Source organism: Leptonotus elevatus, chromosome 13 (genome assembly GCF_054856555.1).
Source record: "Leptonotus elevatus isolate MCC_2025b chromosome 13, RoL_Lele_1.0, whole genome shotgun sequence".
Classification (NCBI taxonomy): Eukaryota; Metazoa; Chordata; class Actinopteri; order Syngnathiformes; family Syngnathidae; genus Leptonotus; species Leptonotus elevatus.
In genome coordinates, this window is record NC_141251.1 from 4411834 (window position 1) to 4425464 (window position 13631).

Consider the following 13631-nt stretch of genomic DNA (forward strand, 5'->3'; position numbering starts at 1 on the left):
TGTCGGTGGGATGAGATTTGTAGTAACTCGCCTTTTCCAGAGGGGGGCAGTGTGGGACAGAATATTCCTCGGACGAGAGAGAGCTCCTTGTCTGTGGACGTCCGTTTTTTGTTTTTTTCTAGTGCTTTCTGGGGACATTTTGGCCGGTCTTCACAACTCAAGGCCCCTTTCTGAGGGTCAAATTTTGGTTTTATAGTTGGGTTAGGTTTATGCTGCATTCGAGGATGGTCGGAGGTCGGACTTTTCCGAGTTCAAACCAGGAAGTGTGTACGGGAACGCCCCCTTGAACTCGGAAATTCCACTCAGAAAAAAAAAGGACCCGACTTCACCGGCGGACGACAAGTGACGTCACTCTACAATGGCGACCCCTTTGGAAACACAGACCGTGAACGGTAAACCACAATTTACTCGAGTATAAAACTAGATAGCTTATGAAATAAGATAAAAACAAACAATGAAGCAAAATTGCGAGAAGGTACGTTTACTGGAGGTCAAAATGAGTTTGAAGACCAAAATATTTTTTTTTTTATCACCATCTGCAATTTTGTTTGTTTACTTTCGCCTCGACCGCTTTCAGTCGGAACTCGGAAAAAAACAATTATATGTGAGACACATCATAAGCATTAATATGTCATTTGAACCATGTGACGACTCCCATCCAGTCACCAAGAAGAGTTTATGATCATAATAGACACATCCAGTGGTTCTTAGATGGCTTTTGTTGCTTTTATGCAAATAAAGCACAGACACATTTAGGATGTACAAACGGCAAAATACAAAAGGTTGAACAAGAATTGCGCGCTGCGACTTTTCCTAATCGCACGCGTCGCTAAACACTGATGGAAAAAGCAAAACGGCGGTCAAGGAGAAAATACATCCAAAAATCCAAAACGCGATGCTGCAGAGACAAAAAGAGCATTTCGGTGGACACAAGTATGACGTAAAAAAAAAAAAAAATCACACTTGGCTGTAAACTCCACAATAATTAGTGTCATTATGGATCCACAACTGCATCACATATGTAGAGGAAAATTTCAAATGTCTTGATTTTTTCCATCCAATTAGTCCATGAATCGTCTTGTATACGCAGAAGGAACTGATTTTGCTCATTTAAGGTGGACAAAGTGACTTGGTTCCCCTTTTGTCCTTGCATCTGAGGTTATAAAACATGATTTTGCTTCCTAAATGTATAAAACACCTCCTACATAAACATCCAGTCTTCCTGGCGAGGAAGAGTGTGCACAAATAAAATAATAAATAGTCCATTGGTACCTGAGCGAGGACAAGATAGAGCACCTTGAAGAGGGAGAGCACCACTGACCATGTGACCTCACTGTCTTTTTCTTCCTTCTTGGTTTTTTTTTGCTTCCAAAGTGTCACACACGACCATTCCGTCGCTCCTTTTTCACATGCTCCTTTGCGGGCGTGACGACCAGTCCAGCTGAGCCTCGTGATGAATTAGTGCAAATAAAAGAGAGGGCGAGCGAAACTCGCTCCATCTGGGAGACGCTCAGCAGTCTTTGGGGGTCTTTGGTGGTCTGTAGGGCAACACTGGTGCAGGTCTGAAACCAACAACACATTTTCATTAGTCCGGCGTTGAAGCGTTGGGAATGCTAATAGCTGAATGCTAATGGAAGGAAATTGAAAGTGTTGAAATGAATAAAAAACTTGGAACAGCAATCTGTCGAAGAAATTATAATCCGTTTCCTGATATGATAGTTGGTATCGAACCATCGAATGTGGTTCAAGCGGGGTTGGAACCCAGGTTCTCCATGGCGGAGGTAATTGCGCTAAGCACCGACCTAACTTGCCTCGTTTAAATTTGTGATTTGTGGCGTATTTATTTTTGAAAAGTGTCATCAAAAAGTCCAATGTCAGTCCTGTTGAAAATGAATGGAGAAAGGTTGATAATTAACTCATTCACTGCCATTAATTCATAAAAAAAATTAATATTAAAAATTAGGGGCAACAGGCGATTACAATTTTTAATCGTAATTAATTGCATGACTTCACTAGTTAACTCACGATTAATCACAAATTTTATATCTGTTCTAAATGTACAATAAAAACATTCTAGGTTTTCATATTCTTGTTAAAAAAGTGGGATTTTTTTTTAAACTTATAGAAATAGTTCAAATGAATTTTTGACGTTTATAGCCGTCAATGGCAGTGAATGAGTTAACGTTAAATTGTGCGAGTGCTGTAAGCAATGTGGAATCAGACGATTATATGCCCTGCAAGGCGTGAATTTATGAAGCAAGTTGAAATTTCAACGGTTTCCAGCATTCCCACAACAAATGTTTATTGTAGGCATGTTTAAGGACCAATGAAATAATGAATATCGTGAAGCAGACGTTGAATGATAAAGTCCGGACCGACCTGCTGGGTAACGGGATGGCGGGCGGTGGTTTGGGCACGGTGGGGATGGGGATGGGCAGCGGTCCTCTCCCGGGGACGTGAAGGCCAAACGCCGAGGCGCCGTGACCCAAGCGAGCGCTTCGGCCCAGCGGGTCGGCGGGAAGCGGCTTCTGCGGAGGACTCGGTTTGTCAAAGTCCTGCGGACGACCAGGAAGTTTGGTTAAGAATTTTGCCATTTATGGCGAGTTCCAAAAATTCGGTGTCATGCTCAAACATCAAAAAAGTCCTGTCAAGTATGTGAAGTTCACATCTGATAGCAATAACACAAACCCTATAATGGCTGCTTTGAACCAAAATGACTTCCTGTGTCTTTTCGGGCATGGGCTCTTGAGACTTTTTGTGGGTTTATTCATGATAAAAACTGCTATTAAATGTTGCTAAGGGAAACTGGTATCGGGCTGAATAAAAAATAAATAAATATATATATATATTTTTACAATTTTGTCTTTTCTGGGGAATTTTTGCTGCCGCGCTTCACCCTCACCAAATAAATAAATCTGTATTTTACATAACTATTGTGCTTGCTTGCAATTGTTTGTTTCTATATTAAAATAGGTTTACAATGTGTTTAAAAAGTGGGATTTAATAGTTTTTTAAAAAGTGTAACACAAATTGATGCCCCCCCCAAAAGGTTTATCCTGGGGATAGGACTCTGGCTGGCTTGCGCATAGAAAAATATGCGTATAAATGAGCCAAATTAAATAGAAAATGTAATTTAAAAAATTAGGTTAACAAAAATGAAAAAAAAAAAGCATTCTTCACAAAAATTGTAAGTTACCCTGAAAATAAATACAAAATAAAAATTTGGTTAATTGCAAAAAATGGGAAAAAAGTAAGCATTCGTCACAAAAAATTTAAGTTACCCCAAAATAAATAAATAAAATATATATTTAATTTAAAAAAAATAATCTGTTATGTATTTGCTTTTTAATTTGCAAAGAAAAAATAATAAAAATGTTGGTTAATAGCAAAAATGAAAAAAAGTATTCTTCAGAAAAAATGTAAGTTATCCCCAAAATAAATACAACATAAAAATATATTTAATAAAATAAAATAAAAAGCTTTTTTGATGCCACAAGATGATAGCAAAAGACTACTTTTTTTAAACAAAGCCACTCAACTCACTTCAGCACCAAAAATGCCACAAGATGACATCAAAACACGGACAATAACTTTATAACAATATGTAAAAACAAACTACCGTCATGTGTATTTCATTTGATTGTACGAGTGGAAAAACAATATGCAAATGAAGCCGCTGTCGGCAGTTTGTAGCGGTGGCGATGGTCTTAATTCAGCGTGAAAGATGGCTCGGGCGACGTGATCGAGACGCAAGCGCTGTGTTGAGAACGGTGCAGCCTTTTGGACACAATGGGCGAATGTTGTCGAGGAGCCGACACTTCCCAGAGGGCCGCTCTTCACTCACCGGCGTGGGTGATGAAGAGCCTCCGAGCAAGCGGCAGCAGCAGCTCACCTGCTTTCTAACAATGTTCGCTCGCCCACAGTGTCTCAAACACTTTGGTGTCAAAAAAAAAAAAAAAAAAGTATTCTCATCTTGATGGGATTTCTCTGCCAGAACAAGAGATCACACGGGTCCCTGGAGAGCAGAGCGCCGTCTGACAACAATGATGTTTTAGGTCGTCGTAATGGAAAAAGCTGACAGCGAAACGAAAATATCAGGACTGAATCATATTTTTCTTATTACAGTGTTCAATCGCTATTTATGGACGCTCAACCTCAAAATGTTTTTTTAATTTGTCTGACTGCATGTTGATTGCCGCTCCCACTTGACGTTTGAAGTCAAAACAAAGAATTGAGTGTTGTGTCATTCGAACTTGCTTTGATAAAGTCGTTTTTTTTAGCTCAATGCTAACCGAGAAGTACCGTAGAGAAGCTAGTGAGTAGCATCAGACCTCAGTGGTGTGCAAAGCAAACATTTTGAAACTTAATGACAAATCAAAATGAATAAAAATGATTATGAATTGATTTCAAAGCTTAGTATTTATTACTATCGCAGGAAAATCCCTTTCGGAAGTCCATGCTAATTTACCGTTAGCATGTCAATGGGCTCTTACATTCACTTTAGCATTAGCTGGTGAACTTTTTAAAAGAAAGCACATTTTGGATTTAATATACCATGCGTGTAACTCTTTATGTATGTATGAAAACCTAGAATTTTTTAATTGTATATTTAGAACCGATATAAAAGTTGTGATTAATCGTGAGTTAACTAGTGTAGTCATGCGATTAATTACAATAAAAAATTGTAATCGCCTCTTGCCCCTAATTTTTAAATAATCTTTTATTTTTTTAATGAATTTATGGCAGTGATTGAGTTCATGTCACTTCTATTACTTCCGACGGGGAACAATAATTCCATATTATTGAGCCATCTAAACTCCAGCAAGTAACGTCGTTTGTATTTTCGATGCAACCTGTTGCTGCAACGCTGACCGAACGCGCTGGAAAAGCAACGAGTGTTCTGCGCAAAGACGTGATGAGCCTTTAAAGAAGCCTTGGCGAATCACAAATATTAGCCGTGACGGAGGCGGCGTCACGTCTCACAATAAGCGGCTAAATTTTCCTTCATCGGCTCGCCCTCGCTGCCCCTTTTGATTCAATCTCTTCGCCGATGCGTGACACGCCGTCTCTCCGCTTGATTACAAGCACACCCGTCTGCTGCCCGCGCCTTGTTTTGACACGCCGTCCTTTTTAAGGAGGCAGACGGCCGCCTTTTTTCGGATGGCTTAAATGCGCATTTAGTCCGCGCGCCTCGATGCGGTGCATCTTGGGAAATCATGGTCAGACACTCGAGAGCGTCGCTTTCACATCAGCGTGCTCTCGATACAAATGTCCTAAAAAACCAGACGCACAAAGTGAATTAGAATTTGGAGCAACGACTGAAGCAGACGGGGGGGGGGATTTATTCTCTCTGCTGCTTTCAATATTGCTGACTCTGCACATCTGCCGAGGACAGGGAGGGGGACCGGGAGAGGGGGAGGGGGACCGGGAGAGGGGGAGAGGGGGGGGGGGTGTGTTGCTATCAGGAGGAAGGTGCATTGTTTTGTTGGGCAAGGAAGCAACATTTAGAGAAGGATGGGCACTTCATGGTTTCCTGTATTTTTTTTTTTTAAGTGATTTCCATGGGAGGGAATACTCAAGTCATGTGAGGTCATTTAGGGCTCAACTTGTTTCCATTTCAAATCAAATGGTACAAATGATGATTGAAAAAGTCTGGATAAAGTATCTTTTATAACTCTGTGGTTAGTTTTAAGCATGTTCACATTTCACTCATTCCCAAATGTACCATCAAGAGAGAACTTCCTGTTTTTTCCTCCCATGCAACTTAATTGGACACAAATAACATGATTTTTCTCAAGGGATCCTCCGCCAACTCTGCAACAATGGCCTCAACGATTGCAAAGTGGAGAATGCAATTTGTGGAGAAATTGCGAGTGAAGGCCGAAAGACTGAATGAAATGATTTGGAATGATATACAGTGAGCTGGAATGAGCTGAAATGGTTTGTATTTGTCCCAAAATGACCCCCCCCCCCCCCCAAAAAAAATCTGAATTTGTAGAGCGACAACATAATTAAAAAAAAAAAATATTATTATTTTTCATAAATATTTAATTTAAATATAATTATTATTATTTTTAAATATAAATTATTATTAATATATTAAATTAATATTTTTTTAATTTAATAATACACTTTTACAACACATTGTAAACTTATTTAATCACTTAAAAAAAGAGGACAATTTTGCAGGCATTCAAACATTGAATACAGCTCTCCTTTCCCACATGCTAGGGCATTAATTACCTGTATAGTAAGTAACTGTAGCCTACTGTAAACACAGGTGGCCTGATAACAAGATGGACGCCATGTTGGAAAATAGCACATTGATATATTTTTTTTAGACACAAACCTGGCCAAGCCGGTAGGATGCGGGCTGGCGGGGAAGGCTGAGGAAAGGCGGCACGGCGGCCGGCGACAGAGCGTCGGCGCGACGGTCGGCTGGCGGCAGCCTGTGTCGGGCCGGCAGAGGCGGCAGGGTGGGCTGGCCCACGCAGAGCGACACCGGCATTGGCTGGCTGATGTGCAGCGGCTGGTAGAGCGGCAGGCGGCGCAGGCTGTGCGAGTGGAACTTGTGCGGCGGCAGCAGAGGCTCGGCACTCAGGAGGGACGGCTGAGCGGGGGGGGGGGGGGGGGGGGATAAATCATTTTTGTGATTGACACTCATATTTTGAAACTACAGATCCTTATTTTTTGGTGTTTGGGATGAAAATTGCTGTAAATCTAAAGCACAAAAAGCACATGATCAATTCATGCTTACTTCTCCAAGCAGAAGCAGATATCAGATTGTGGCAGTGAAAGTCGACACCATCCCACTCACAAGTGGTATTCCCCAGGGCGCCGTCCCGGGGCCCCTGCTCTTCATTATCAACGCCCCCCATCCACTCTGCAATCAAGCTCCATCTATCCTGAAGTTGTTTACACCTGACAGCTCTATAGGTATTCCACAGAGCTCTATCCTGGGGCCACTGCTTTTTATCATCAACGCCACTCCCCCCCCCGCCCTCTGCTTCTCATTTTCCATAAATTCCATATTCACTTTAATTGCTTCGCAGATGACATCAAGCTCTACCTGTCCTGCAAACTCAACATTTCCACCCTCCCTCAGCTCATGCTTGTCTTCAAAAGTACAATGATCTACGATGACATCATGAAGTTCAGTACATATAAAAACGCTTGTGTGTCATAAAAGTTTACAACATTAGAGGTGACGTTCCCACACACGCATTAACTAACACATCCCAGAACGCCCCCGTAACAAATTCTGCGCGTCATTATCAAAACGTGTTTTCATTGTCCGCTGCCAACATTCATCACCTCTGCTGGCTTTTAGGAGCTCATCTTAACGGAATGTCAACTTGATTCATATTTGTTTTGAGGGGAAGCGGAATGGATGACACGCCTCCGCGTCAGCTCGTCAACACAGCGCAAAACGGATCTGATAAGAAAGGCTCACCTTGTAAATGCTGGCTCCCAGTCCGCAGGGTTTGGGGGGAGGTTTGCGTTGCGGTAATGGCCTGCAGGTGGACTGGCTCCGGGCTGGGCTGGTGGGCCTCTTGGCCTCGATGGATCTGGAAAAGGTCAGAAAAAGGTACTTTAGACATTGTGAGTGCACCTCTATTATGGGAATTACAGCATTTTAACGTCTAAAACGATCATGGAAAGGGAAACTTTTCGTCTTCCGCGTTGTTTTGCAGCCTCACCTGAGCTTCTCCAACGTGCTCTTCCGGTTTGTGAAAAGCAGTCGCAGCAGCGTCTTCCTCTTGAGGAAGACGAGGCCGCTGGCCAGCAGCAGGCCGCTGGCGGCCACCAGGACGGCCGCGGTGACCAGCACGCTGTCGGCTGACGCCGCATACGACGAGACAACAGAGAGCGTTAAGAAGCCAGCCACGGTTTCACGATGAGTCACATTTGGAAAATCAGCGCGCGCTGTGATTTACTGCCGAGGCCAATTGGGAGTTGTGTTGTTCCAGGAAATTCGGAGCGCAACGGCGAGGCAAGCGATGTAAAACATAACAGCTGTGGCTCAGCAATGAAATCATCGCGCGGCGTTACCTGCCAGTCTCGTCGGACCGCTGTCGAGGCTCCCGCCGAAGCCGGCCCCCTCGCACAGCGGCGGCGCCCAGTGCGCTTCGCAGTGGCAGTTCTTCTTGTTGTTGCACACCTGCAACGGTTAAGGATGGCACGGCGACATGGTCAAAATCTGTTATATAAATAGACCACCTATATGGATATATTAGTGCTGTTAAAATTCCGTAACTTTAACTTTAATCACGATTCATCACATTTGCCACTATTGTCTAAAAGCTTGCAACTACACCAAAGTATTAAGGCCATGTATAAATTATTTTTTTAGATGGGGGTAATATTCTGATATATATATATATATATATATATATATATATATATATATTTATATATATATATTTATATATATAAATATATATATATATATTTATATATATATATATATATATATATTTATATATATAAATATATATATATATATTTATATATATATATATATATATATATTTATATATATATATATATATATATTTATATATATATATATATATATATATATATATATATATTTATATATATATTTATATATATATATATATATATATATATATATATATATATATATATATATATATATATATATATATATATATATGTGTGTGTGTCCCGAATAAGCTGTCGTATTGTAGATATTTACTTGATTAACGTAAAATCCTCAAACAGAAAGTATATTTCGATTCAAAGACTTTTCTCATAACTTTCTTTGATCCGTGAATACAATCATTTGTAAAATACAACTGTTGAAATGTACGATCAAAACTGCCTCAGCTTTACCAGCATCTTTCTTATACTCTCAGAAAAAACAAATACTCCAAAAACCAGGTTTGGTTTTGCCCACGAGCACCGCACTGCAGTAGCGTTCATTTGCAAGACCCCGGCGGAGGTAACTTGAGCAGGGTATTTTCCTCTGAGATATTATTGATGCCAAAAGTGCTCTGGCCTATCATTTGGTGTCATTCACAACAATGTCAAATAAAAAATAAAAAAAAAGCTTAGAGTGAGTGAACACATGTGGCTAAAAGTCATATAAACGAAAGAACATGTGCAAAAGGGAGTCCAGCCCATGCATGTAAGTAAGCGAAAGGGGACTTCCCATAGATCCAAGAGGATTCCCGAGTGAGCTGATGTTGAGAGGAGGAGCAGGGAGGTTGCGCAGCTGCACAATAGATGGACGCTGGATGCTAGCGAGGTTAAGAGGCACAACGAGGGAGGTTTGATGAGCGGCAGCTTGATGTCTTCATGACGGAGGGGAATTTTCCTCCGCAGCCAATCGAAGCACGCCTCCTCCGAAGACAATGTCAAGCCCAACGCCAACAAGAACGCTGTGGCGTCTATTCTATCATTGGATATTTTATTAAATATAGTAACTAGTCTATATAGTCTATTTCTAGTTCAGTATTTCTGTTTTTTTTTTGTTTTTTTTTTTTAGCGTGAACATTTTAGCCACTAAGCTAGGAGGGCGGAAAGCGTAATTGTTTTCATTCTATTGATGGCTGTCGGTACTCCATTGAAAAAAAAAAAAAAGTGGCAAAATGATGCTGAATTAAAACAAAAAGGTTAATTTTGTAATTCTAAAACTATTTAATTTCCTAACAATATTTTTATACTTTTAGTGTATATATATTTTTTAAACAGTATGTTAAAGTGTCAAGAAAAATTCGACACATTTTTTAGAAATTCATTAGCACGCTAACGTTACGGCTACTGGCTTACGGCTGCTCTTTGGTGACTAAAACATGGTTTTTGTGTGGCAACCAGATGTTCAAAATGCAGCTGGTGTTCATTCAAAGGTTCGTTACAACAAGTCGTGACAAGATAAAATGTTACTACACAATTTATCGGCTCTTGATCAATTTCAATGTTTCAAGCGTCTCTACTGGCTGCTAGCTAGCTTCAACCAAAGTTAGCTTTGTTGTGTTAGCTTCAGGCTAAAGTCGAGTTAGAAACTGAAACTGGATTTAGTCGATCATAGTAAGAAATGACTAAATTGTGACTAAAACTAATGAGCATTTTTGTCCCCAAAAACAAAAATAAAACTAAGATGACTAAAACACCGACTGTTATCACGGCAAACTGAAACACCGAGCTTTGAAAACCCATCGTCGTGATTTGATTCCCAGAACGCATTCAAACAAGCAAAAGCCCCCCCCCCCCCCCCCAAAAAAGGAGTGTATAAAGTTGGACGTAAAGCCAACATGCTTTTAATTGACCAAGTAACTGCAGTGATTAAACGGACATCTTGCTCAAGACTCAATTAGAGTGGAAGACGGGCTGCGGCCTCATTAAATATTGAGTCGGCCGCCCGCTGCTTTGCACTCACCCCACGTCCGTTGCACTTTCCCGAGCACTCGTGCACGCCGAAGACGCTGACGTTCTGGCACTGGCGATTCAGACACACCTGCCGAGAAATGGCACGCCGATTGAAGCACGTACAATATAGCGACTCCCCACTATTTCTGCATTTATCATTCACAGAAGCGAACATAATGCTCGGGAGTCTTGTTACGTTTGTGACCTGTGTGTTGCTTTTCCATGTGTGCTTAAAGGTAGCAGCTGTTGCCGCCTTGGCCACCTGCGGCCAGTATAAGATGGAAGTACTGTTCGTATCAAACTCCTCAGTAAGCACCAATTGAAGTCGCTCTATGCAGAGGATAAACGACATACGACTGAAAGGGCGATAGCACTTCAACATAATTACTATTTTTGCATTAGGATTGAGATATCGGACTGAAAGGCTAAGTAATGTGTTTTTCTGTACTATATGCTTAGCTTGACAAAAAAATAAAAGTAGCATTACATTATGATATATATTGTTTTTGCGTTTGGTGATAGCTCACCCTCCCTTCTCCGCACTTGGTGCCAGCCAGAACCAGACCCGGATCGGGCATGTCGTCCCCGAGGTAAACGTGCGTCCCTCGACACAGGATGCGACCGCCCTCTTGGAGCGGGATGTTGGTTTCGATGGAAACGGCATTGGTGCCGATCACAGGCCGGTTGGCGCCACCCTGGCACTGGATTTTACCACACTTCGCATCCCTGGATATGGCAGCAAAAATGCATAAAACATTTTTTTTTTGTTTTTACATCTGAAAAAAAAAAGCGTACCCACTTACAGAACATGGAGGTCATTTTAGCCAATCAGAAGCCAGAAGAATGTCATTACCAGAAAAAAAGTATTTATAATTAGAGCATTAGAGAATGAAAGCAGACCAAAAAAATATAGATAATAATAATTTAAAAAATCATCATAATCATAATTTGTTGTTCGATACAATTTTATTGCTGGTTTAATAAGTTGTATTTATTTCTATTAATCTTATATTCTTATATAATATTATATCAATATATTCCTCAAAAAAGACCCTGAGTGACAAAAAACACTTATTTTTTTACTTTTCTTTTCATATTTAAGTACTTATTTTCTTCTTAAATAATTTTGCAAAAAGTACATTTTCATTTATTTCAACTACTTTGAAAACGTAGTTTATGTTTGTAAAAAAGGGCAAAATATTAATAAAAAAGTACTGTATGTCAATAGTATAAATAATAAAAATATATTTCATTCCTTCTTTGTATATATATATATATATATATATATTTTTTTTTTAATTGTCAAAAATATGAATTTGACATTGCAGCGTACTTGATTAGAGAAATCAGGCAATTAGCAGTCAGATTCATTGATTAAGTTTGAAGATGGCTTATTGCATATATAATATGACGATCGCTAATGACACCAATGAGGCCAACATTTAAATGAACAGCAACAATAAGAGGCAGAGAAGGTCCCTAACTAAGCACAGATAATAATGGCTGTTCCCACAAATCGGAGAGGATACACGCTTGGGAGTATCGTTGCGTGCCGTTTGTATGCGTTGCTTCTCCGCGTGTGTGTTAAAGTAGCAGTTGTTTGAAAGTTGATCATTACAGTGACATCTATGCTCATTTGCGTTAGCCCGTATATAGCGTTTCACATTTAATGTTAACATTAAGCTGCTGGACTTTTGTGAGACAAATGTCTCTTTTGGTTGGACGTTTTAGTTTTTAAATATAAAATATAGAATTTTATTTTTGCTTTATGTGTTTTCGTTTTACAGTCAGCTATCAAATAAACAGCTTGAAGCTAACACACTTTTGTGTATCATTCTTCCCTCTATGAATTACCAGGCCCACCTGTCTGTTTTCAAAATCAAACGCGGCCAATGAGCACGAGGTTCGCCCAGCCCTGCCGCGACCCCACCGTCGCAGCTGCAGACCCCCACCTTGCATCGCATTTGGCAAAGGAGCCTTTGGAATCCTTCCCGCAATTCCCGTAAGGATCCCCCGCCGAGTTGACTCGCTCAAAGCAGATCCCCGGCGCTGGCTTGGCTCCTGCGCACACGAGTCGGCACGGGTTCAAACATAACTGACACAAAGAGGGGCGTTCAAAGTTGAAAAAATAAAAAAATAAAAAAGCGACCTGGACCCCACAGGGTGATGCATTGCTGCTCGTGGGTCTGACAGATGCCGTTGTAGCAGTAGCCGTCCACGGCGTGGCAGGCGTGGCCGTCGTGGAGATAAACGTTGGCCGGGCAGTGGGGGTCGCCGCCCGTGCAGAACTCGGGCAGGTCGCAGGAGTTGCCCGACTCGCGGCACACGGTGCCCGCTGGTTTCAGCTGGAAAAATCATTATAATTAATTTATTTATTTATTTTGCAATTTTTGTTATAATTTTTTAAACAAGGCTGTCAATTCTTTATTTGTTTAAAATTACAAGAAAAAGTATTCTTTTTTTTTATTTGACGCAAATATTTTCTCTTTTACTGCAAAGGAATATCTGCTTGACTACTAATAATCGGTATCAGTATCGGCCTTGAAAAAAAAACGTATCGGTCTATCACAATTTTTTTTAAATCCGTTTCTGTTTTGCAGCAATTAGCATGAGAATGTAGTTTCATCATTATTGAAAACACTGGCAAAAAGAGCTTGTTGCAACATGGCCCTGGCTGATCTCTTATACTCCGCTGCCACCTGCTGTCCATTTTTTGTAATAACTGTAACTTGTAATGCCAGAAGCTGCATCAAAGCCTTCTGTTCGCTCTTGCAAAACAAACAAACAAAACAAACAAACATATGAATACGTTTTTGGGAGTGACGGTCAAAGTATTAAAAAAACATATCTACATGTTTTTGGGTTTGAATGAGTTAAATAAAACATTCTTGCTATGCCATCTACTTCCATTTGACGTTTTGAAATGTCCCTTCTGAACGCAAACGCTCAAATTCTACCAATCGGCATGTGTGCGCCTCACTTTCGACAGCATCATTTGTCAATGTCAGGCGAGCGAGCGGCGGCGTCACCTGGCAGTCGTCGCAGCACTGTCCGTGGGCGCACACGGCGTCTCCTTTCAGCGTGCACGTCGTGGCGTTGCAGCACGGATTCAAACATTCCTTGAGGGAGGACGGAAAAAAAGACAACAAGTTGAAACAAACGGCAAGTTAAAAGACAATATCAGCAGTCCCATGAAAAAATATGGGGATTTGCTGCAGGTGGTTCTCGCGCACAAA

General features: G+C 40.8%; 1 protein-coding gene across 2 annotated transcripts in view; it reads right to left on the reverse strand.

The window, feature by feature from the left end:
• Window positions 1-704: 704 nt before the first annotated feature.
• Window positions 705-13631, reverse strand: part of adam12b (ADAM metallopeptidase domain 12b) — a 65274-nt gene continuing 52347 nt past the window's right edge. Inside the window, exons 13-23 of one of the 2 annotated variants that reach the window (XM_086092566.1) lie at window positions 13425-13514; window positions 12545-12740; window positions 12348-12456; window positions 10923-11121; window positions 10406-10483; window positions 8053-8161; window positions 7701-7839; window positions 7454-7568; window positions 6350-6610; window positions 2380-2555; window positions 705-1562 (exon numbers count right to left, since the gene is read on the reverse strand). In XM_086092566.1, the coding sequence (XP_085948692.1) occupies window positions 1511-1562; window positions 2380-2555; window positions 6350-6610; window positions 7454-7568; window positions 7701-7839; window positions 8053-8161; window positions 10406-10483; window positions 10923-11121; window positions 12348-12456; window positions 12545-12740; window positions 13425-13514 (1524 nt within the window). In that variant the 3' untranslated portion in view covers window positions 705-1510. Of the gene's footprint in view, window positions 1563-2379; window positions 2556-6349; window positions 6611-7453; window positions 7569-7700; window positions 7879-8049; window positions 8162-10405; window positions 10484-10922; window positions 11122-12347; window positions 12457-12544; window positions 12741-13424; window positions 13515-13631 lie in introns of both variants that reach the window. The other variant, XM_086092567.1, reaches the window with a different exon arrangement.